The sequence below is a fragment of the Caretta caretta genome, chromosome 19 (assembly GCF_965140235.1).
Source record: "Caretta caretta isolate rCarCar2 chromosome 19, rCarCar1.hap1, whole genome shotgun sequence".
Lineage (NCBI taxonomy): Eukaryota > Metazoa > Chordata > Testudines > Cheloniidae > Caretta > Caretta caretta.
The window spans coordinates 8,465,979-8,490,580 of NC_134224.1; the positions used below are offsets into that span (position 1 = coordinate 8,465,979).

The 24,602-nt window shown below is 49.9% G+C and overlaps 1 protein-coding gene across 2 annotated transcripts in view; it reads left to right on the forward strand.

The window, feature by feature from the left end:
* Positions 1–24,602, forward strand: part of GRHL3 (grainyhead like transcription factor 3) — a 45,083-nt gene that overhangs the window by 10,041 nt on the left and 10,440 nt on the right. For both annotated transcript variants that reach the window (XM_075121238.1, XM_048825858.2), the window contains 11 exons: positions 4,722–4,908; positions 5,592–5,653; positions 8,300–8,636; positions 9,940–10,019; positions 12,974–13,130; positions 14,264–14,375; positions 16,242–16,336; positions 18,666–18,824; positions 20,838–20,916; positions 22,540–22,673; positions 24,268–24,305. In XM_075121238.1, the coding sequence (XP_074977339.1) occupies positions 4,756–4,908; positions 5,592–5,653; positions 8,300–8,636; positions 9,940–10,019; positions 12,974–13,130; positions 14,264–14,375; positions 16,242–16,336; positions 18,666–18,824; positions 20,838–20,916; positions 22,540–22,673; positions 24,268–24,305 (1,406 nt within the window). In that variant the 5' untranslated portion in view covers positions 4,722–4,755. The remainder of the gene's footprint in view (positions 1–4,721; positions 4,909–5,591; positions 5,654–8,299; positions 8,637–9,939; positions 10,020–12,973; positions 13,131–14,263; positions 14,376–16,241; positions 16,337–18,665; positions 18,825–20,837; positions 20,917–22,539; positions 22,674–24,267; positions 24,306–24,602) is intronic.

The window sequence follows — 24,602 nt, forward strand, 5'->3', positions numbered from 1 at the left end:
AGCGGCTTTTGGGCTCTTCCGAGCGTGGCGGCAATTCAGTGGTGACTGCTTGGGGCGGCAAAATTGGTAGAGCCGCCCCTGGCCGTGAGCATCTGACGTGACCCATATTTATGCAGCAGCTCTAACAGGCTACCAGGGTACGGACAGAAAAGCAGACAACGGGGAGGAGAAATGCACACAAAACAAACCTCTAACTCAGTGGAAGGGAAAATAAATGCAAGTTTTTCCCCGCTTGGCTGCTCGTTCCATCTCGCCCCCTTTGGGCGTATCTTCCTGTCTCAGCATAGCCCCCGGTGTTTATTCATGGCCAGAGGGCCGGCATTGGGATAGTACCGGCAAACAAAAGGGGGAAGATGGAGCTGTCACTGAGTGGGACGGGGCAGGGGGTCGCTCTGTGGCAGATTCTAAACGGTTTGGAAACAAAGCGACTCCTACAAAAATCCAGCACTGCTTTGCACGTAACGCCATGGCTCAGCCGGGACAGCTCTCTGCACACACCCGGAGAGACGCCCTCCATCCCGTGTGTTTGTTTCAATAGCTGATCCCTTTTAGTCTGAGGGCCACACAAAGGCAGCTGCTTGTAAAAGGAAAGTTTGTTTTACCAAACAGAAAGGAGACAGTTTGCATTGGGCTCAGCGTTAGCTTGACAAATGCAACAGGGAGGGTGTGGGCCTTCGAGGATGGCAGTTGGAGTGGATCTGGATCCAAAGTTCATGGGTGTTTGGATCAAGCTTGTCTTTTTCCTGCACCCAGATTTACAGAGGTTGTGATGCAGGGCTTCGGACAGCCATAGTAGCCGCAGTCGCAGGGCATGATAGTATTTTGCAGCTGAGCGCGCTCCAAAAGGCAGAAAAGTGACCCTAAAAATGGCACGTGCTCCCTGGATGACACAGCTGCTTCTCTCCTAGCCCAAGCCCATGGTTTTATATATGAGGCCCCCTGTACATTGCAGAGTTTTGTCAGATAGCTATAGTGGTCAAGGGTGTGGAAAAAACACAGCCCCTAGCCAAAATAGTGATGCTGGCAAAAACCGCAGTGCAGGTGCAGCTATGCTGACAGAAGAGTGCTTCCGTGGGGATAGCTAATTTCATTCGGGGAGGGGGCGTTACTCCTTCTGTCCACATGTGCTGCATCTACCCTCCGGGTCTCTGCTGGTGTAGCTGTATGGGCAAAGCATTTGCAGTGTAGACAAGATTTTAGTTAACCCTGCTGAATCCCCCACAGCTGGGAGAGTGAGCTGGATTCTGTTCCGCCTGACGCATCATCCACAGAACTGTCAGGCGAGTTCTGACTGCAGAGCCTTTTCAACGGAGGGTCAGAGCTGGAAGGATAAGTGCAGGGTCCTGCATTTAGGACGGAAGAACCCAATGCACAGCTACAGACTAGGGACCAAATGGCTAGGCAGCAGTTCTGCGGAAAAGGACCTAGGGGTGACAGTGGACGAGAAGCTGGATATGAGTCAGCAGTGTGCCCTTGTTGCCAAGAAGGCCAATGGCATTTTGGGATGTATAAGTAGGGGCATAGCGAGCAGATCGAGGGACGTGATCGTCCCCCTCTATTCGACATTGGTGAGGCCTCATCTGGAGTACTGTGTCCAGTTTTGGGCCCCACACTACAAGAAGGATGTGGATAAATTGGAGAGAGTCCAGCGAAGGGCAACAAAAATGATTAGGGGTCTGGAACACATGAGTTATGAGGAGAGGCTGAGGGAACTGGGATTGTTTAGTCTGCAGAAGAGAAGAATGAGGGGGGATTTGATAGCTGCTTTCAACTACCTGAGAGGTGGTTCCAGAGAGGATGGTTCTAGACTATTCTCAGTGGTAGAAGAGGACAGGACAAGGAGTAATGGTCTCAAGTTGCAGTGGGGGAGGTTTAGGTTGGATATTAGGAAAAACTTTTTCACTAGGAGGGTGGTGAAACACTGGAATGCGTTACCTAGGGAGGTGGTAGAATCTCCTTCCTTAGACGTTTTTAAGGTCAGGCTTGACAAAGGCCTGGCTGGGATGATTTAATTGGGGATTGTTGCTGCTTTGAGCAGGGGGTTGGACTAGATGACCTCCTGAGGTCCCTTCCGACCCTGATATTCTATGATTCTATAAGGCTCTCTGAGGCTTCAGATCCAGGGCTGACTTTGTATCCGCGATGGTTAGAAAAATCAGCTTCGGATTATACTGTTACCCCTTTTGACCTGAGTGTCTGGCGAAAATTCAGCGTTCTTTGGATTGTTTCCATAAGGAGGAGAAATTCATGATGGAGTCAGGTGTTTTCAATGTGGTCCTTTTTAATCACAAAGAATGTACAAAGTCCTGCTCCCTGAACACAGGAGGAACCAAACAACTGGAGAGAATTTCTTTGCTCACAATTCCAAGCCCTTTCCAGCCAGCACTTAACCCAAAAGCTCTCTCTCTCTCTCTCTGGGCTTTTCTCAGGGTCATGCTTGTTCTGACTGTATCCTTGGCTTCCTTAGCTGCTTCTCGCTCTGGGTATGTTTACACTGGTGTTGAGAGACAACGGACCTGTGTTAGCTCTGCTCAAGCTAGCGAACTACAAATAGTAAAGTAGCTGCAGCGGCTTGGCACAGTTGCTTGAGCCCAACCTCATCCAAGATCGTATGTATGTCCTCGGGCGGCTAGCCCATGCTGCTGTGGCCACTCTGCTTTCTGTAGCAGGCTAGTTTGAGCGCAGCATCTGGGCGTATGTCTGTCTGGTCTGGGAATTGCACATCCAGCTGCAGTGTAGACATACCCTCAATCTGTTCTGGGGCTTCTGCCTCTGTCTCTCACACACACACGCGTGCGCACACCTGCCACAAATATTACCCAGCCCCAGCCTTAAGCCATTATCAGCCTTAAGCCAACATGGCCCAGTTGCTGCCCAGGTTTCCATGCTGGTCCAGACTTCGGTGGTTTCCGTTGTTTCCGTTATCAGTAAGGAAAGGGCGTTGAATGGCAGGCTTTTCGTATACTGATCCATGTAATCACCAGCACCGCTCAGCCAGAGCCATAACCATATCAGCTTCACACCTCTGAGCTGGAAAGCAAATGAGGAAGAAGAAATACGGGCCCCAGAAGTGTCATTGTTGGCCGGATCCTTGACTGGTGTAAAACCACCACGGTGTCACTGACGTCACCCTTTTTAGCATGCTCAGTGGAGGACTCCCCAGCCAGCAAGACAGAACCGTTAGCCAGGTCCTTTGAAACCCAGACCCTGCATAGGCAGTGTACGATGTGGTGTGTCAACGGTTTATTGTAACTTGGTCTTAATAGAAAGTTTTCAAAAAAAACCTGAAAGTGACTTTCACCCCAAAGTACCCGTCACTTTAGGCTCCTAAGGCATTTTTGGAACTTTTACCTGTCGTAGACGAGAGCTGGGCACAAGCTGCAAAGACTGGGGAATCTGATTCTCCCTCTGCCTTGCTCCTTGGAGGGTAAAGCAGGTGTAAGAATGGTACCACTCTGATTCGGTGGCATTGTACACCTGCCGTGAAATCCCTTTGCACAGGCGTTAATGGTGGCGCAGGGGAGACAAAGGGTCTGGATCCAGATGAGAATGCTTTCCCAAAGTGTGAGAGGGTTTGGATCTGGGGTACTGGTCCCAACCCATTTCTCATTTTAACAGATCTGCTTTTCTAACCTCCTCTGCACCCTGCTGTTTCGTCTTTCCACGATGCCTTTCCTTCTGCTGATCCCGGGCGATAGGAATTGAGTCTCACCCCCCAGAGTAGGCTGTACTGCTGACTGTTATTCCTTGAGAAGATTGGGTTGAGAACGGGTGAGGATTCCTGCCCAGACAGGACTGAACAGCCCCAGCGACAGCCGTGAAATCTGAGTCATCCCGGCTCCTCTCCTTAGAGACAGGCAGAGCAGCACTGGGGGGGAGGGAGGGCTGCGTGAGAACTGCCAGAGACAACGAAACTCGCCAAACAGCTGGTGCAGTTTCACGTACCAAGTGAAACCAAGGTTAGAGCATCAGCCCAGCCGGTGTGGGCAAGGGAATGAAGGGCAAACGCAGCATCTCCGTTATACCAGCAGCTGGACAGGCGGGGGCTGCAAAAATTGGGAAACACGTGGGGCCAGCTTGTTACATGAGTAAAGAGCAAGAGCAGAGAGCTCCTTCTCCCAGGATGGTCCTGTCCAGTTTCTGGGGGAAACTGGGCACCACTAGATTGTTACATCCGCAGCTCCAGGGATCATTTCTCCTCCTCGCGGACCCCTGTTGCCACAGCACGAACAGTGAAGAACAATGAGCTCGCAACGGCACGTTACCCTTTTGCACTGAGTAAAAGGAACAGAGTGCGAAGCGGCCTGTGTGCTGCCCCCCACAGGGGTAGGATGTGCCCAGGGCGGGGTGGCCCGGGCGGCAGCATGCGCTAGCTGCGGGGTGCAGCACCCCTTTGCAGAGCGTTAGCAAAGGCTGCTCCACTGTGCTGCCCATTCCCCTGCTGGGGACAGGATGGCTGAAGCAGAAGGCACCCGCCTGGCTCCCCTTCATAGCTCCTGTCAGGACAGGCCGTGGCCCTAACACTGCACAAAACACAGCTGCAGATGGTATCCCTCAGGGCTTTCCCAAGAAGCTGAGGGGAGGTAGGCATCCGGCGCCCACTGAGTTTCAGTGGCTTCTTTGAGAATCCCAGCTCATGTTCGTTCTGTGCCCATTTAAGGGAGCGCTGAGAAACATCCTTGCCGTGACTGTTTGCCTTCACCCCCACCTCGCTGGCTCAGTTTCAGGTCCGTGTGCCTCCTGAAGAATGACAGCATGAACTTCCCGAAATTCTCCTACACCAGTGAAGACGAAGCCTGGAAAAGCTACCTGGAGAACCCCCTGACAGCCGCCACCAAGGCCATGATGAGGGTGAACGGAGATGATGACAGCGTGGCTGCCCTGAGCCTCCTCTATGACTACTACATGGTACGTTCCTAGTGGGCACCGGGTGCCCTCCGTTAGCCTCATAGGTGCCGCCTTTTCGTTTTCCGCCCATGCCCTGCCCCTCCCTGAGGCCCTGCCCCTGCTCTGCCTCCTCCCCAAGGCCCCCACTTGCTGCTCTCTACCATCCCCCAAACTCCTCCCCAAGCCCCCGATCAGCTGTTTGCCGGTGCCCCCATCAGCTGATCAGCCACACCATTGTAAGATGCGCTGTGTAGCCACTCTTGATCCTGGCAGCAAAATAAAACCACCTCCAACGAGCGACGGTAGCTTCACTGCTAGGAACGCGGCTCCTGCCAACGGCATGTTTTTTCACACCCCTGAGTGACAGAAGTTTTAACGACATAAGTGCCAGTGTAGACAAAGCCCTTAGGTACTTCACACGGCTCCCCACTACCATAGTATCTGAGGACCTCACAACTGTGAACATCTGGATCCACACAACTCCCTTGGGAGGCGGGGCACTGCTAGCAGCCAGTGTACAGAAGGGAAAATGAGGCAATTCGCACCGAATTCGGGAGAGGAGAGAAGCGAACCAGAGACTCCTGAGTCCTAGTCTAGGGCCTTAGGCACTAGACTACACTTATTATAGCTGGGGTTTATTTTGCTCCTGCGTTCCATGTGTAAATCTGTGGCAGCGAGGGATCTGTTGTTTTTCCCTTTTGCAGGTCCCAAAGGAGAAGAGGATCCTTCCAGCTGGTATGATGGGACGCAATGACCTGGGGAAAAGGTTAGATCGAGTCCTGCTCTCTCTAGCTATCTGTCTGCTGCTGGCATGCGTGATGGATCTGTTAGCTTGCATAAAACAGACTTCAAAGCACAGCATTATTACTATCAACAGTGGAAGCTATTAACAGAGAGACACACATTAAAATTCCTTGGGCCAGGTCCTCATTGTGCGTAAATAGATCTTTGCTGATTCACACCAGCTGGGGATCTGCCCCACTGAAGTCAGTGGTCATATGCTGATTTACACCAACAGGAGATTTGCCCCCATTGAAGTCAATGGAACTAGGCTGACTTACACCAGCCAAAGATTTGTTCTTTTGTGTCCCTCCTTGTGACACTGGGCCAGGGCAGAGGGACTATTTATATGTCGCTGGGCTGGAATCACAGAGTCAGCGTGGACTCATTGAGTTGATAAGAGTTTTCCGTTTCAACGGCTTCCAATTTGCCCAGTGTTCTCTGATGTCCTCATAGGCTTCGAGGCTTTTTAGAGAATTCATTGAGACAGTAATGGCCCATTAGGCTCGGGGAAGTCCGTGCCCCTTGCTGGACTCTGTGTACCTTGGCAATCTGCTCTGCAGAACTATTTTTGAACCACTTGCACTACAATGGGCCCATTGAATGACACTTTATTCCTTGTTGGAGGCTAAGTCCTGGCACCATTTCTCCTCTCCCAGCCCGGCGGATGGGCTCCGTGCATTATTTTCAGTGGTACTCTCCGTTTGTAGGAGCTGGGTATATTTATATTTTTTAATAATGGCAACAGAGCTGCAAGTGCTAATGCAGGGCCAGACCCTGAACTGCAGTAAAGCAGTGCACCTTTGACTTCAGTGGCTAAGAGTTCTGCACTAGCTGAGGATCTGGCCCCAAGTGGATTTGGTGCTTAGGCTGCTTTCAGGATTTCAGACCTGTTGGTTATTTAAATATTTGCTCTGCAGCTGGGGTTCCAGCTCCCTGCTGACCTGTTACAAAAGACAGGTTTCAGAGGAACAGCCGTGTTAGTCTGTATTCGCAAAAAGAAAAGGAGTACTTGTAGCTCACGAAAGCTCATGCTCAAATAAATTGGTTAGTCTCTAAGGTGCCACAAGTACTCCTTTTCTTGTTACAAAAGAGTTACACTCCCCTCCCCTCACTGGCAGAGGAGGTAGGGGAAGAGTTCATTTTCAGGGACGCTTAATGGTTCTCTGAGCACTGACATACTCCACACAGGTGTGAGGAGCCATTAAGTGTTCGGTGGATCCCTAAAATTGAAGCTCGTGAAGCAAGGAGGATGGGAGCTGCTGCTTCTCCTTCGCTTCCTTGGGGACAGCTGGGGCTGCCAAGAGGAGCGCGGGTTGCTAGCATGGGGGTGTGTTTGTTCTTCTCTGTATGGAAACAGGAGTGATAATTTATCACCACCAGCTAGGCCAGGCCTGCAGACCTGGCAATATCGGACTGCGGCCCAGAGGGGGGGGCAGGATTCTGCCTGGTAGAAGTGCTTTTTGCTAGGTAGCCTAGGGTAGCTGTATTTTATTCTTCTGCAAGAAAAAATAGTCGTCTTCTTTTCTGGCCCAACCGCACTATGGAGTCTTCAGCTCGGTTTTATCCCCAGGCTCTGTCCCTCTTTCCCCTGCTTGGAGGTTTGCCCCTATCTAGCTCGCTCAAGTGTTGCCAACTCCCATGATTTTATCCCAAGTCTCACCATGCGGGGTGCATTTCTCAAAGCCCTACCTCCTGGAGTTGTGTGAATATATAGGAGAATATCTGCTCTCTTTTTAAAGCATTAGGTAAGTTTCTAGCCCTGGTGTTTACAGCGAAGCACCGGAATATGCAGACCCTAAAGGCTCAAAACCCAGAAATCAAATAAAACCACAATTTTTTTAAAGTCTCATGATTTTTAAAAAAGGAGTACTTGTGGCACCTTAGAGACGGGCCAGTAGCCCAAGGGCAGGCCAGCTCCACCCGCTCCTGCCAATGGCCTGGAGCAGGGTCCTCCCCTCCCTGCCCTGGGCAGCAGCCACCTACTTAGAGCTACAGCACCCCCACCCTGTTAGGAGCCAGGGCCACCCAGCCCCAGAGCCCAAGGGGGAGGGGTGGGGCCAGAACTCAGGGAGCCTGCTTGGCCTACAGGGACAGGAAAACTAGGGCAGCCGAGTGCCCTGGGATGGTGCCCTGGGTGAGGGGCTGTGCTGGGGGGCACACGGCTCCAGCCAGCTCTGGGGGATGGACACTCAGCCCATGCACTCCTTTTCTTTTTGCGAATACAGACTAACACGGCTGCTACTCTGAAACCTGTCATGATTTTTAAGCTGTGCTCAGGATTTGGGGGTAGGAGCTGACTCACGATTTCTGAATGCTTGGGGTTGGCCAGGCTGCACCGTTAATGTTTAATGTTCCAAGCAGAGATGACCTGATCTAAAACCATAATGCTGCAGCCCATGCCTGTCTCTAAGCACCAGTTATTGCTGTTAAAAGCTTATCCTCTGACTTCCTATGAACCTCTGTGATCCTGCGAGGGGCTGGCTGTACTCGGATTCCTGGTGTCTGCTACCCCACAATACACAGCTTGCTTCTTCATCTCGGGTCTAGGCCTCTGTTGCCTTGCCTAGCTCTGCAGGCCCCTGGTTCAGTGATTCCTGCCCCTGTTTCTGATGGGATCCTTTCTCCCCAGGAACTGTCACGGAATGGAGTACGACCCCGAGATCTCGTCCTTCGAGGGCTCTGCCCACCTCATGAAGCTCCTGGCTGAAAATGTTTCCATGACCCAAGAATATTCCGACTTGCCCAAGAAAAATGGTTTGAGTCTAGAGGGTGTCCCTGCGCCCCTCAAGCCGGCCGTCCTCCTCCCCAGCACCAGCAAGCTGGAGCCCTCCCCCGAGAACTATGCCATCGCCTCGGGGGACGTGTATGACAACGGCTCGCTGAGCTCCCTCTTCGAGACCATTCACGTGGTACCACAGCAGCAGAGGTGGCAGCCGGACAGCACTTTCAAAGACGACCCGCAAGAGGTCAGGAGCTGTTGTGGGCAGTGTGGCCTAGTGGCTAGCGTACCAGACTGGGACTCAGGAGACTGGGTTCTAGTCCTGGCTGTGCTACTGGCCTTTTGGGTGACCCAGTGGCATTGATATAGTGGGGGTGCTGAAAGCACTTGAACAAATCTCTAAACCCTTTATCGGATGGAAACCACTTCAAGCCAGGGGGTGCTGCTGCACCCCCAGCACCCCTAGTTCCAGCACCTCTAGGGTGACCGTCACCTATCTGTGCCTCAGTTTCCCCATCCGTAAAACGGGGATACTGTCCTCCTTTGTAAAGCCCTTTGAGATCTGCTGTTGAAAAGCTTATCATCATCATCTAGGCAGCTGCCCACGAGTGAGACAGCACCTCCTGCTGCAATAGGCATCCACATGGAACAAATCCCATGCAGTCAGGTGGGATGCGGTTCCAGTTTGGACCAAGGGCCAAATTCAGACCTGGTGTAAGTGGGTACAGATCCCATCGAGTCTTTGGGTCAAATGTAGTAGTGACTTAAACAGTGGAGTAAGTGACATGCCTGGTATGTCTGGGAGGGAGATTTACACAGTGTTGGCGTGCAAGGGGTGTGTGAAACAAGTGTGATTGACACACTGAGGGATGTGGAGCAACATCCAGGCAGGTGAGATAAGAAGAATGGGTGAAGGGGCTTCTTAACCTTCCACCTGCCTGTTTGCCCTGCTACCCCTTCCGCCCCAGGGTGTGTATGTTACTCATTGTGCACGGAAGGCCTGATCAGAGAACACTGCATTGCGTAAGCGCTCACACCCATCTCCTTAGCAATTTCCCCTCATGTTTCATACACCACCATTTGCATCTCTGCTGAAGTGGGCTCTGACCGTTGTCGGTAGCATATGACTCGCGATGGCTCAGGATTTGTCCAGAAAATTCGGAAGAGTCTCACTCTCTGTGGCTGACACACCATGAATAGTCATGCCCTGCTCTCTGGGAAAAGCATTAACTGTGGGCTCGTTAGAGCCATCTGGGTTTGCCTCAATTGGAAAATGTCCCCACCTGAGAGATGGACTTCAGTGCAGTGTCTCTAATTCTGGGCCTGGTCATGCAGTTCTTACCTCCTGGAGTCAATGGGAGCTCTGCATTAGAGACCTCATCAACTCCCATTGAATGAATAGTCTTTGCATTGACTTTGGGAGATGACTTCGGACTCCAGGATTGGCTGCTTGTAACGTTGGTAGCTGCTGTTATTAATCACTGGTGCAGGAGGGGGGCAAGTGGGAAAAGATTCCACTTTCATTTATCCTGATTTCATTTTCCCTACAGTCACTGCTCTTCAGTGATATCCTCAAATCCCAGCCGGACCAGCCATGCTCCGAGGGTTACCCTGTCGATGGTGCTAAGAGGTAATCGACAGTTCGTTCGTCTGGCCTGTCCCCTGGTTTCCAGTTCACCTGGCAACGGTCACTTCCCCCCCGTTTCATTTGCCCAGCTGCCGATCCAGGCAGGCACTCACCTTGGCAGAGTTACAGAATTAATATTTCCACAAGGGTGAGCCAGTCTGGAATAACGTCCTTAGTGTACTGAGGATGAGCGTGCTGTCAAGTGGCTATTTTGTTCCAAAAGAGAGGTGAATTTCAGTGCATATGGAAGTGAAGGGCTCTTAGCAGTGGTTAGGGTTTGAGATATTGCTTGTAGAGAAAGGACCTAGAGCAAAACCTTAGATCCAAACCAGCCTTCATGGGGAAGTGCTTTTTCCCTATCACTGTCTCCGCCTGGAAACCTGACGTGTCAGCAAACGCGAGAGAACCTTCTCTATTCGTGAGCTTTCCTGCTCAGCCTGGCAAGACTCAGGGATCCACACTGTTGACTTTGCTTTGGATAAAGCAGCTGATGGGCCTTTAGAAGTCTGTCTCCTGTCCCTAGGGAGCACGGAGGGCGAGGATGCTGAGCAGGCTTCCCCACACAGCTCAGCCAATCGCAATCCAGCTTGAACTCTGGTCACCCTGCTAAGGACCTTCCCCTGAAATTGCAGCCAACCAAGGGGCATTTACACACTGCACATAGTCCCTGTTGGGTTCTTGGGTTGAGACCACATACATTCAGGGTTGCAGAGGGCTTCTCCTCTCGCTTACACGAGTGTAAATCAGGAGTAAGCCATTGACATCAAGGGGGTTGTGTAAGTCACTGGTGAGTGTGGGTTAAAGGTCCCCCTTTAGGAATGTGCTGCAGCCTGTAGCTCTTTAGCTCAAGAGAGGTTCCTGGTTCAATCCCCGGAGGGGGCTGTTACAGTCACCCGGCTGTAAGTGAGCGGAGAAGCTGCTCTCTGAATCCACTGCCGCCTCTGACAGACATGCCCCCCTGACACTGCACAGCGGCGTTCACGCTAGTCGTGCTTGCTGCCGCCGATTCCACATCCTGGCCCTGGCATCTGGGCACGTTCTGCGCCAGTAGCTTCACTTGCTGCTTGTCAGCTTCAGAAGCTGCCTGGAAACAGGCCCAGTTCTTTGGGCAAGTGATAGAGCAAGCACAGATCACAAGCCATACAGGGTAAAATCTACACATCCTTCCTGAGCTAGCATTCTGGGTCCTTGCTTTCAGCCAGCAGAGGACTTATTCGCTGCCGTCTCCTTGAGTTTTTAAGGCACACGGAAGTTTAACACCCCTCAGGGCTGTTTCCTCTTCCATTTCCTGCCCTCCCCCACAAACAGATCTTTCCTGTGCTGTGGACGGTATGAAATCTGTCACTAGATAACGTGATCCTGCCTCCCGGTTTTCATTCACCTCCGGAGTCACTGTGACTCAGTTGTTGACAGGTTGTTCTTTCTCACAGACAACAGCTCACCTTAATAGGCGAGAGGCTTCCTGTTTGCTGGACACCCCGACATTTTATTTATTTGTATAAATGGAGCATCCAGCTGCCACTGGCTGGTAAAACCCTTTGCCAACCAAGAGGTGCTGCCTTTGGAATGGGTTTCAGTGTTGCTAGCAGAGGGGATGAAGCTGAGGGTAAAAGAAAAGCCTGAGCCCCTCAAATGTGAGTTTTGGTCACGTTCAGATGTCGTCCAGGCTCAGGGCTTGTGTGAACGAAGTGCCAGGTGGCAGCAGAGGCCTTGGACACGTTCACTGCAGGAGGCAACAGACTTGAATTCTGTCCCCAGGTTCAGAGCGCTTGCAGCTCCCACTCAGTAGCCCAGGAGACGCAAGTGGGCAGCACCTCTGACAATCGGGCTGCTGCTCGTCATCCCACATGGATACCGGCGGAGCCCGACTTCAGGCATTTTGGAAGTCTTGCTCCTGTCTCTATCATTGTTTGTGCTGGCGAGGCGTCGAACCACTCTCTGTCCTGCAATAGCTTTGTAACCACCCCGTAGCAAAGTACCGGCTACAATAACATATGGGGATTCCTACCCTGTCAGCACAAAGTGAGGGTAGAGAGGAAGCGGGGTGCAGTGGTTAGGGCACTAGCTCAGACCTGACTTCAAGTCCCTGCTCAAATTCTTCCTCATGTGGGAACTGTGAGGCGAAATACATTAAAGGTTGTGAGGCACTATGATATGGGTAGGGCCCTACCAAATTCACAGTCCATTTTGGTCAATTTCATGGTCATAGGGTTTTAAAAATCATACATTTCCTGATTCCAGCTATTTAAATCTGAAATTTCACAGTGTTGTAATTGGAGTGTGTGTGTGTGGGAGGGTCGCAAGGTTATTGCAGGAGGGGTTGCGGTACCGCTATCCTTACTTCTGCGCTGCTGCTGGCGACGACGCTGCCTTCAGAGCTGGGCAGCTGGAGATCCCCGCTCTGAAGGCAGAGCCACCACCTGCAGCAGGGCAGAAGTAAGGATGGCAGGGTATGGTAGTATCACCCTTACTTCTGCCCTGCTGGGGGTGGGGCTGCCTTCAGAGCTGGGTGCCCAGCCAACAGCCGCTGCTCTCCAGCCGCCCAGCTCTGAAGGCAGCACAGAAGTAAGGGTTGCAAGACAACGACCCCCTAACATAACCTTATGACCCTCCTGCAACTCCCTTTTGGATCAGGATCCCCAATTTGAGAAACGCTCGTCACCCCCATGAAATCTGTATAGTATAGGGTAAAAGCACACAAAAGGTTTTTTCTTTTCCCATGGGGGGAGACCAGATTTCACGGTCCGTGCCTTGTTTTTCGTGGCTGTGAATTTGGTAGGGCCCTAGATACGGGGTAAAATAGATGGGGGGAGTGGAAAAGAGACAATTGCTTGTGTGTTTCCACCCTGTAACAATGGAACCTTGCAGCTCTTGAGCTGGCTAAGGTGTCCCTCTCGGTCACGTTCAGGCTGCAGTGGTTTTGGCTGGCAATTCCTCATTCTTTCTTTGTTCCATAGGAGTGACTTTGAATATACCCTGGGCTCCCCCAAAGCCATTCACATCAAATCTGGGGACTCGCCCATGGCCTACCTCAACAAAGGACAGTTCTACCCCGTCACCCTGAGGACAGCTGGAGACGGCAAATGTTTACACTTGTCCTCAAATAAAGTGAAGGTAAGAGACACGCCGGCTGCTTTGCTGACAGACGCTATAAATGGACGTCAGGCAACAGTGCTACCCTGGGACAGATCGTGGAGGGAAAATGTGCTTTGTGGCTCATGTTGGCTAAAAGTGATGAATGGGCCAGAGAGGCTCAGGGCATGTCAACAGACTCCGTCTTACCCGGCACCTGAAAACCATAGACTTTTCCGCTAACTTTATCATTTGGGTGGGAGATGCCCAAGAGACATTCCCACAAAACACAGGAAGCAAAAGGCTGCCTTGAAAATGCTCTGTTTGTTGAGGTGGGTTCAGGTCATCGATGATGTGTGGCCCCTTTATATCAGCTAGTTTGAAGCAAAGGGTGTGCAGTACAGGGTTAGCACCCCTTCCTAAGAAGAATATCACCCAAAGCAGGGGACCCCTATACCTGGCACAAAGCCAGCAGAGCCCTGGGGAAAGGGGGCGTTCCAGGGCAGGGTGGAGGGGAGAGAGACCATAGCCAAAGCAGACCTACACCCTGGAAATCCTGCTCTCCCACAATGGCCCATCATGGCCATTACAGCAAGTTAGAGCAGCCATGAGGGTGTTCTAACCTGTGCCAAGATGGCTCCTTGCAGCCCCAGAAAGGGGAAGTATAAACTGCCTCCCCTGGCACAGGGATGAATTTGGTCCTTTACGAATAAGCCGACCTCCACGTCCGTAGCACAGCCCGATGTTCTATGTGGGTAGAAGCTGGATGGCAATTCTGGTCTCCCTGGCTAGAAGTTGGGTCCTCTCCCTCCAGCGGTGATGGGACGGTGCACCAAGGAAGGTGTATGAAGTGCTGGGAGGTTCTCCGAGGAAACGGTCTAGTTAAGTGCAGAGCACCAGTAGAATTAAATACCCTGTAAATATCTTACCCTTTTGGCTGTCCCAGCCCCGTGCATGCAGCAGCACATCACCGATAGGACTCTACAGCCTGATTCCCAGTTTTGACCTTGGCCAAGTCCTTTCCCTGCTCTGGCCTCAATTTTCCCAGCAGTAAAATGGGGAGAATCATACTATCCCTTTTTTGCCAAGTGCATTAGGCCGATGGCTGAAAAGGGCTATCCCAGAGCTAAGTATGACTAACATATTAATGTGGGGCTGTTCTGCTTGTTTTTCAGAGTACTGTGATGGTCGTTTTTGACAATGAAAAGAATCCAACGGAGCAGCTAAAATTCTGGAAGCACTGGCATTCGCGACAGCCGACTGCCAAGCAGAGAGTCATTGATGTTGGTACGCAGTGGGGCTTTCCCAGGGGTGATGGTTGAATGTGTGGGTGCTCTCGGTTATTTTTAGAATAAGTTCCATGCCCATTTTGAATGCACAATAAGGCAACTTCAGCTACAGAGTTTGGAAACAGAGCTGAGCAGGGATTTTTTTGACCAAATGTTTTTTGTTAAAAAATGCCAATTTGGCGAAACCAAAAGTTTTCACCAGAAAGGTTTTGATGAATTTATCGACTTGGAAATTTTTTTAGAAAAAAAGAAAAATTTCGAAATTGTCAATGGGTTGTTTTGACATCATTCTAAATGGAAAATTCCAGTTTTTCTGTAAAAATTTTTTTGATTAACCCAAACCAATTTTTTTCCCAGTTTTTCAATTTCAAGATTTTGCCTTTTTGCCCTACGTTGGGATGGGAAGATTTTTTGAAATCTGTGAAATTTTCACAGGCCGGGAAAACCTTTTCCTTCCCAGCTCCGTTAGGAAGGTGCAGAATGACCTGTGGGCGTCAATGCCTTTCCTTCTGGGTACTTTTTAAAGGTTTAGGTTGAAATTTTCAAAAGCACCAAAATGACTTTAGGAGCCTAAATTCCATTTTCCAAATGGACATAGGAGCCAAGTCAGTGAGACTTAGGCTCCCACATTACTGAGGCACTTTTGAAAAATCTTACCCTTTTCCTGTTAAATCGTACAAGTCCAAGATGGCAAAGACCTTCTCCCTTGCCAGCACATGGTTATTCTTATAGTGCATTGAACTTGACCTGATAACTCATATGCAAGTGTTTTGTCCATCCAGTAAGGTACCTAAAACATAGCCTAGTGGTTTGAGCAGGAGGCTAGTGGCCAGATTCTCTGTTGCACTTTGTTTCCACTGAGTGCAGCAGAGCGAGGTGGGGGCTGTTGAGCACCAGGTTATGGCTCCTTGATACTCTGCTCTAGAACTGACCGCAGTGCAGGTTAGAACAGCCGGGGTGGCTGCTCTAAATTATGCCAGCTGACAAAAGTTCCTAAGGGACCATTCCCTGGCTGAGAATAGTCAGAGCACACTGCACTCCAACCACTACTCCCTCCCACCCCAACGCCACCCTTTCCACCTCCAACACATCACCTGCACTGGGGGCTATGGGAAGGTGTGGCGGGGAGGTTCATGAACTTGTTCTGTGCCTTCTGGAGTCTTTCCCAAGCTGGCGGTTTCTGCAGCAAGGCAGTTATGGCCAGTCTCCACTCCCTCTGCACCCCAGGCAGCACAAAGGAAGCAGAGTGAGTCAGAGAATCTGGCCCTAGGAATTAGTCTGAGTCCTGCCACGAGCTCAGATTCTTGTAGTCATTTGCACCTGTAAAAAGCTGCTGGTCTGATCTAGCAGAGATCTACAGTCACTTTTCACAGGTGTAAATAACAGGTTCAACCACTCAGCACCATTGGCTCTTCTGTGGCCTGTTCCTTAACCTCTGTGCACCTGAGTTGATCCAACTGTATAAAGAACGAAACACCTATCTCGTGTGTAGGGAGGCTGAAGTGATGCTCTGACAGCTATTTTAGAAATGCAAAGCACTTGTGATGCAGTGGTGTGTTTGTGTACGCAACTCAGGACTGGCTGTGCCCATGGGACGATTGTATACCCAGGACTGGCTGTGCCCATGGGACGATTCTGTCCGGCCCCCTGAACACGTGCCCTGAAGGTGCCCTTTTGTAGAACACAAGGGCATCCTCCACACGGCGGGACCTCCCATGCACTGTACGAGCGAGGTCACGCCACACAGAAGACGTCATTTTGCATGCATGTGTAGAACTGCATGCCTGACTAAAAACGTCACGGCGGCCACTGAAGTGACTAGTTTGGCAGTCAAAGGGTAAATCATGCGTTAAATGCGTTTCAGCCGACTGTAAAGAAAACTTCAACACAGTGCAGCACATTGACGAGATGGCATACAACGCTTTGTCCTTCGTGTGGAACGTTAACGAAGAAGCAAAGGTATGATCCAATCACGGAGGGGAAAGGAGAGGGCTTGTTCTGAGGCAGTTACAGTACACCTGTCTCTGAGCTGAGCACATCTTTTTCCCCTCAGCTGAACGAGAAATGGGGTTTCGAATCCAAAAATCTATTTCTCGTCACTGATCCTGTTTATTTACCAGGGTAGTGGGGGAGAGCCCCCGGCTTTTCTGTATGCTTAAGCATCACCATTAGCTAATAAACATTACGCTTACAGCTCAGTCAGGCCTGGATCTGTTTTTCTAGTGCTGGTGGGTTTTTAAGTCCGAAGAAAGCCTTTTTCATCAGAGGTCAGGGCCAGGCATATAGGCAAAGCATGTTTAAAAAAAAAACCCAGAAAACAAACCCCCCCCAAAAGCTTAAGGAACAAGAACCCTCCTCCACATTGATGCAGTAATAGCCAAACGGCATTCCCTGTGCAGGAGATCAGCTAGATGGTCCCAATGATTCCTTTTGGTGTTAAAATCTATGAGATTTTCTTCCCGACATCGGAGCTTAACACAGCAGGGAAAGTTCTGGTCTCCCGTGTGTCTGCTCAGACCAGGTCCCCATTAGTACTTTGTGTTACCAGCTTCAGTCAGAAGGTGAAAGGAGCGTCAACAAACAAACAAGCCCAGAGAAAACAGACCATAAAGGAAAAGAAACCTGGGTCTCTTAAATGAGTAGCTTGGGGAACCTTTGGTTTGCTCTGGGGTCTCCACAGAGCCCTGCTTTCCGCCCAAAGGCGACCGTTGTCTTTACAACCCCAAGAGGTTAACAAATGCCTCCAAGGCCCGGTTGTCAAGAATGGAAATATGCCAGGTATGCAGCAAGCCCTTGGGGGCACCGCAGCCAAACACAATTTAGCTGTTACCAGAAACTTTGGTCCGCACGCTGGCCTGGGGCTACTTCAGGGTGAGACTTCAGAGAGCTGAAAAGTCTGGGAGCTGCCAAGAGAGGCCAGCTATATAGGGCTGTCTGTAGTACTTCTTATGCAAGTTGTCATTCATAATTCTTCTTCTTGCCGCTACACTTAATGCAACAGATAAGTGGCTTCTTTTCGGTCCAGAAGTATTGGCTAGGCCTGACTTCAGGGTCAGATCCTCCGCACAGGCCCCATTAAGTTGTGCTGATTTACACCATCTGAGGGAACTGGTCCTAGTATTTGTCTCCAAAAACTCCAGGGAAAATATCTGGGTTGCACAGATGAGTCTGTAGTTTGGAATTGGAACTAAGGCTGTGTGAGTGCCCAGCGTTCTCTTCACATTTCCCACCGCAGATAGCTCTGTTCAGACAGTGATGCCTGAGACAGGTTTCAGGAAGAGTTATTTATTTAACTAACAAGGACTGTAGGAGCTGGAAATAGGGGTCTGAGGGTCCTGTTGGAATTTTGCAACAGTACTATGGCTCCCAATACAAGAGTTGCAGAAGCCTCCTGGTGCTGCCGCACCCCGTGGCTTGAAGTGGTTTCCATCATATCCAAGGCTTAGAGTTTGGTTCCATGGCTCTCAGCACCCCCCGACTATACTAATTCTTCCAGCCTCCCTGCCAAGGACTAATTTCCAAAGGGAGCCCAGTCGTGTGGTGATCTAGCCTGCCTCCGTCTCTGCAACTGGCTCCTGTCTGTGTGTAACAAAGGGGCGTGCCCGAGTCCAACGGGCAGCATTGCCACTCAACGGAAATCTCAATGAGAATATTCGCAGGCAAACGTGAGGCCTGACCCAAGGCCCACTGAAGGTGACTGGAGCGTTTCTGTCGCCTTAATAGCGCTCAGAGAGGCCTTTGGCAGGGCTGTGAGGAACAGGTTGCAACATCATTAGAATATCCAACTTGTCCAAACCAAAGTGTCCCTCTGGATGGACTGTACCATCTGCGGGGAGTAGGCTGTGAAGAGCAGATGGGAAGATGTGAGGAGGGGAGATCTCTTTATTATAGCACAGAGGTGAGAGGCAGCATGTGGTCGTGATGGGGAATGTAGTGAGTGCAGCCCTAGGATCAGATTCGCCATCGCCCTGCATCTGGGGCAGCCATTTACACCAGTGCAGAGAGGGCGTGCAGCACGACTGAATCAGAATAATAGCGTTAAGCCCACTCCTGGCTGGTGTAAATGACTGCATGCAGGCAGTGCAGGGCAGCAGAGAATCTGCTAGATCTAAGCTGGTGAAGAGTGGTTGGGTACTGGCTGGATGAAAGTTGGGAAGGCTGGAGGGATGAATCTCAGAAGAAACCGAAGAGTCAATTGTCCTCTGATGACGTCCTTCCCTCTGTCATTTAAAATCCCGGGATTGCAGGTTAGCATTCAAGCTGTGCCATTCTCCCTTCTTATCTGCAGGTTTTTATTGGGGTGAATTGTCTGAGTACAGACTTCTCCTCCCAGAAAGGAGTGAAGGGTGTCCCTTTAAACCTCCAGATTGACACCTACGATTGCGGCCCTGGGACAAGCCGGCTGGTGCACCGAGCCGTCTGCCAGATCAAGATCTTCTGCGATAAGGTAGACAGCCTCTCCCTCCCTTGGGAGAACTGCTTCCAGAGAATTTTATACTCACTCCAAACTAGCACAAAAGACCTGGAGCCACTGAATGAGTTGGCGAGGATGAGAACCCTGAATAGACAGGTTCAGCCATCTTGGTGAGAAGAGACTGATTTAGTCAGTGTGTCTGGATCACTGAGCTTGCAGAAGTTAGAGATGGACAGAGCTGTTGGAGGATCTAATCCATCCCTGGCCTAAGTAGGATTCTGCCCTGTAACTTATTCTCTAGTCCTATCAAAGACTCAAGAGTTGAGACTTTCCCCACTCCCTTTGGAGGCTGATTTGCAGTCTTATAGCTCTCAGGGTTTGGTTTTCCTGATGTTTAGCCCATATTTTCCATTTTAAAAGGGGGTGTTTTTTTCTTAACTTTAGAAATATCAGGAAGGTCTGGTCCTATTTTCCTGAAAGACCTCTGGAAGGTGTTCAGGCTGTTTATTGTGAGTTCCTGCCCCTTGGGATGTGGAATTTTTTTAACAAGGGCTTCCATTATCCTAAGTGTTAATTAGTCAATGAAGTTAACTGTGTATTAATTAAAAAAATATTTACGTAATTTGACTAATAATTCCCTCCCCTTTCAATTGGTCACATTTTACGCTCTTAAAATTCCACTAGTTTTCCAGTCACCACAGAGTCTTCCACTCTGAGGCGGATCAAGTGCAAAGTCAGGTGCTCAGACACCATGGTGATGGGTAGATAGTGTGTCATATTTAACTCAACAGGGGGGCATTGTGCTCTAGTAGATGAAGCACGTACAGGACTAGGGCTCAGGAAACCTGGGTTCTATTCCTGCTCCGCTACTGGCCTGCTGGGTGATGTTGGGCAAGTCACTTCCCCTATCTGTACCTCAGTTTCCCCATCTATAAAATACTTCTCTCCCTTTGTAAACTGCTTTGAGATCTACTGATGAAAAGTGCAATGTAAGAACAAGGTGGTATTATTATTATTATTATTAATTATTATTATTATTAAAAGAAAAGGGCAACAAAAATGATTAGGGGTATGGAACAGCTTCCATATCAGGAGAGATTAATAAGATTGGGAAAGAGACGACTAAGGGGGATATGATTGAGGTCTATAAAATCATGACTGGGGTGGAGAAAGTAAATAAGGAAGTGTTATTTACTCCTTCTTATAACACAAGAACTAGGGGTCACCAAATGAAATGAATAGGCAGCAGGTTTAAAACAAACAAAAGGAAGTATTTCTTCACACAATGCACAGTCAACCTGTGGAACTCTTTGCCAGAGGATGTTGTGAAGGCCAAGACTATAACAAGGTTCAAAAAAGAACTAGATAAGTTCAGTGAGGGTAGGTCCATCAATGGCTATTAGCCAGGATGGGCAGGGATGGTGTCCCTAGCCTCTGTTTGCCAGAAGCTGGGAATGGGCGACAGGGGATGGATCGCTTGACGATTCCCTGTTCCGTTCCTTCCCTCTGGGGCACCTGGCTTTGGCCACTGTCAGAGGACAGGAAACTGGGCTAGATAGACTTTTGATCTGACCCAGTATGACCATTCTTATGTTCTCAAAAGGCTCGTTGACTGGACCTTTTCAAACCTTGCTGTGCCCCACAAACAGAGCATTGTTTCCGTGTCAGTGCTGCTGTTATGGAGACTGAGAGGGTTAGCGGCCTTTTTTTGCTCCCCATTTAAGAGGCAAATGTCCAGTAAAAACAACAACAATGGGCCAGATTCTCTGCTGACGCGCAATTTCTGCTGAAGGCAATAGAGCTGCACCAGCAGGGAATTTAGCCCAACCTTCTTAGCATATTAAAAGGTAAAGGTAAGACGTGATCCGAGCCCAGACCTGGGAGTTCGGACACCTCAGTGCTGATCCCAGCTCTGAGACAGTTTTGTCCTTTGGCCTTGGGTAAGTCACTTAGCCCCTCTGGGCCTCAGTTTCCCAGGGATGTTTGCTGTAAAGCAGAGTACTGTTAACCCTATACCTGCTAATTTTTGCCTCACCTTCCCCACAGGGAGCAGAGAGGAAGATGCGAGACGATGAGCGCAAGCAGTTCAGAAGGAAAGGGAAATGCCTGGACTCCAATAACAATGGTTAGTATAAGGACTAGTGACCGGGAGGGTACAAGGGGCCTGATCCGAAGCCCACTAAAGTCAATAGGAGTCTTTCCACTGACGCCAGTGAGCTCTGGATCAGGCCCAGAGTGAGTTGGTAAACAGTGTACAAGGATGAGATCTACCCAAACTAGCATCAGAGCCAGAAAACAGTGTGTGCCCAGGACAGGGAGACAGGAGAACCTGGGCTCTCTGCCGCTGACGCACTGTGTAGCCTGGAGCAATTTGCTCAGATCCTGCAGAGATGGACAGAGATTAAGTGCTTAGATGGACAGATAGACCTAACCTCTCTCTGCGTCTCACTGTCCCAGCGACGATACCTGCCTGAGCGAGGTGTTGGGAGGATTTATTAGTCCTGGCTGGGAACGCTTTGAAAAAGTTGAGCACTGTCTGAGAGCTGAGAACTGGGCTAATGTGTCGCTCCCGTTGGAATGTGAAATAATGTAACGCGGGTGAAGAGAGTGTGAAACAGGGATTTGTTATGTTACTTACCACAGCCCTGTCCTTCCTAATGCAATGCAATATTCGACAATTGTTGCTTGTGCAAGCCTATTCGAGCAGGGCAGCTGTAGGGCACGCACTAGAGCCAACAGACAGTGGGGGATAACAAAAGGCAGATGGTTCCTTCATGAGGAGGTCCGGGGAGGCTGGGTGGCTCATTCTCTGCACGCCGCATCACTTGTCCCCTCTCGGGTGTCGGCTCCAAGGTCAGTGGAAGTCGGTTCCAAGGTCAGTGATGGCCAGGGGTCCAAGGGCAATGAGATGGTCTTGGGCCTGTTGAATGGGCACCTAGAGGCGGTTCCTTCAAGTCATGAGTGAGGCGTTTGAGCTCGCACCTGCTATACCCATTCTGGGGTTAAATGGGGCTTGTCTCCAGAGCTGTTAACCTCCTCCTGGTGGGGACGAACACTGGCCATCTCTCAGTCCGGGAGGAGGAAGCTGCGTGAGCAGAAGGGTTCTCTGCCTCTGTGGGACTTTTTTCTGGTCCCATGTCCATGCATGCATCCAAGCACATTTGCTCTGGGCAGCATCCACTGACTCTTTGGACTTGGTCTCGGTGCAGTGGGTGCTGTCTGAGGTTCTCTGCTCAGTGTCTCCTTCCAGTTCGCTCATTTTGTGACCTGCACCCCCATTCCTGTTTTATTTTTTGTTGCCCATGCTCACTTGATGTCTGGGTTCTGTGGTCCCTCCCTCATCTGTGCCAACGGGGCCTTTTGATCTGGTAGGCTCCAGCCAGTGCTCCTCCTCATCAGGTCGGCTAGTGTCTTTCACCGGCATGAATGGCTCTTCCAATAAGGACAAATAAAATAAAACCTCCTTTGGAAACAGTTAAGGGTAAAGGCCATGAACTGTCCTAAATTTGCACACCAACCTCATCCATCTATGGATGAGAGTTAGGGCTTTATTCACTGCTCATTAAGAAATATCTTGTGTTTCATGCACTCTGTATGAGTAACACGTGAGTAACTCTTAAAGCTTTGGGCTGTTTGTTCTCAGTGCATGCGGATGAATCTCTGTCATAACGTGACAGCTCCCACTGATGTGAGGAAGCTGCAGACTGCCAAAGCTTTTCTGAAATGAGATTTCCTGTTGTTCCCGTAGGTTTGAAAGGCTGTTTGCTGTCTGGCTTTCGAGGGAACGAAATCACATTCCTCAGGCCGGAGACGGATTTAGAAACCGAGCCGGTCTTGTTTATTCCAAATGTCCATTTTTCAAATCTTCAGAGATGTGGTGTGGTAAGTCCTTGTTAAAACATCCCTCGAACACACATGCACACAAACATATCCCGAAGACACACACACACAAACGTATAACTTGAAAGCTGGGTCAGTGGAGTGGGTCCTAGAGACACTAATTGCATCGTGTACAGGAAAAGAACCCACAGCGTCAATTTTATTAACTAACAATTTCAAGGCCAAGGGAGATTTAATTTGCGGAAAGGTGAACTTGAGGAAAAGGTTTTTTTCAAGAAGGGCTGTGTAAGGATTACCTGCAAATTTGCACAGTGGATTGAGCTGGAAAGAGTAAAAGCATTTTCAGAAAATGACCCCTAGCAAAATTCCTCCATTCAAAACACCTCCACCTGTGGGATATCCTTCAGCTTCTCCCCTGCCTCTCTCTGTGTTCCCAGGTTTCAGAGTAGCAGCCGTGTTAGTCTGTATTCGCAAAAAGAAAAGGAGGACTTGTGGCACCTTAGAGACTAACCAATTTATTTGAGCATAAGCTTTCGTGAGCTACAGTTCACATCCGATGAAGTGAGCTGGAGCTCACGAAAGCTCATGCTCAAATAAATTGGTTAGTCTCTAAGGTGCCACAAGTCCTCCTTTTCTTTCTGTCTTCCCTCCAGCTGGGAAGAGCTGGGCTTCACAAGTGATCAGTAGTGCTCCAGAGGCTATCACTCAAGAAGTTGAGTTGCCACCTGTCTGAGTTTGTCCAAATGGGCAAATTCAGCCATGACAACATGGTGGCGTCCCGGCACCACGTCGTCTTGCAACACGATGATATTTTGGTGCAACAGTGTTGAAGCTAGGGAACGGGAGAACTTGGTCTGCCATACCAGAATCTGCTGAGAAACCATGGGCTCTGGATTCAGAATTGATTGCGAGATTCAAGCTCTTTTTGGTTCTGACAAGATGTGTATTCTGGACTGTTGTCTGTGGGACAGGAATCACAGTGGATGAGATTCTATCAGGCTTTCACTTCGTCAGAAAGACGTGGATGTGTGTTTGTTCTTTAATTACAGTTTCCTGGGGGAAATGACGGTATAAGAGGAAAAAATCATCCACCTTTAAAACAAAAATATCAGCCGGGTTTGCAAACCTGAGACCAGCCCATGTTGTTCCATCCCCGGCTGAATTATTCTATTCCAGTGATGACAGCATTGTCATGCTACTGCATCACCCCACGGCACATCCCAACAAGGCATTTCACGGGCCCCCAAACTCCCGAATGTTCTGCAGATGGGTAGGCCCTTCCCATTGAAAAGGGGATAATGCTGCTCTACAAGGGATGCCAAGCTTCCCGCCAGACCAAGCATCTGGGGATAAGCTAAGAATCCATTGCTGAAATCTTGGTTCCACTGAAGTCAATGGCAAAACTGCCCTGGATTTAAATGGAGCCAAGATTTCACCCCATATATGCACATCCCTCCCCTGAACCCTACACAGCCATATTCTGCCTTCAGCTGCATGGCTGTAGCCAAGGCCAGGATCGGGCCATGATGTCGACGGTGAGAATGAGGATCTTAGTGGGGAGCCCATCATGGGGGCAGATTATGGGCTCTTTAAAACAAAATTTAAACTAAAACAATTTTTTTTCTTTTCATTCAAGGTGCTTCCTGCTGCTGCTGTTTCTAACAACGTTAACAGGTAGGAAAGGACACGTCTTTTTTGGACTTATCAATCTTTTCGCCTCTTCGGGCCAATAATTGTTTTGATACCTGTTGAGCTTAGCACACATACCAGCTACCTGCAGGTGCACCATCTGCCCGAACTGAAGTCTTCTATCATGTAACGGTGTGGAACGGCCTCTCATAACACACAGCCCCACCCCCCAAAAAGACTGCTGTAATGTTTCCTTTACCACCCCGAAAGACTATTGGGGCTAATCGGGTGACGCGACAGGCTTAAAAATCAGAATGATCCCTGACTAGGCTCGGAAGGGCT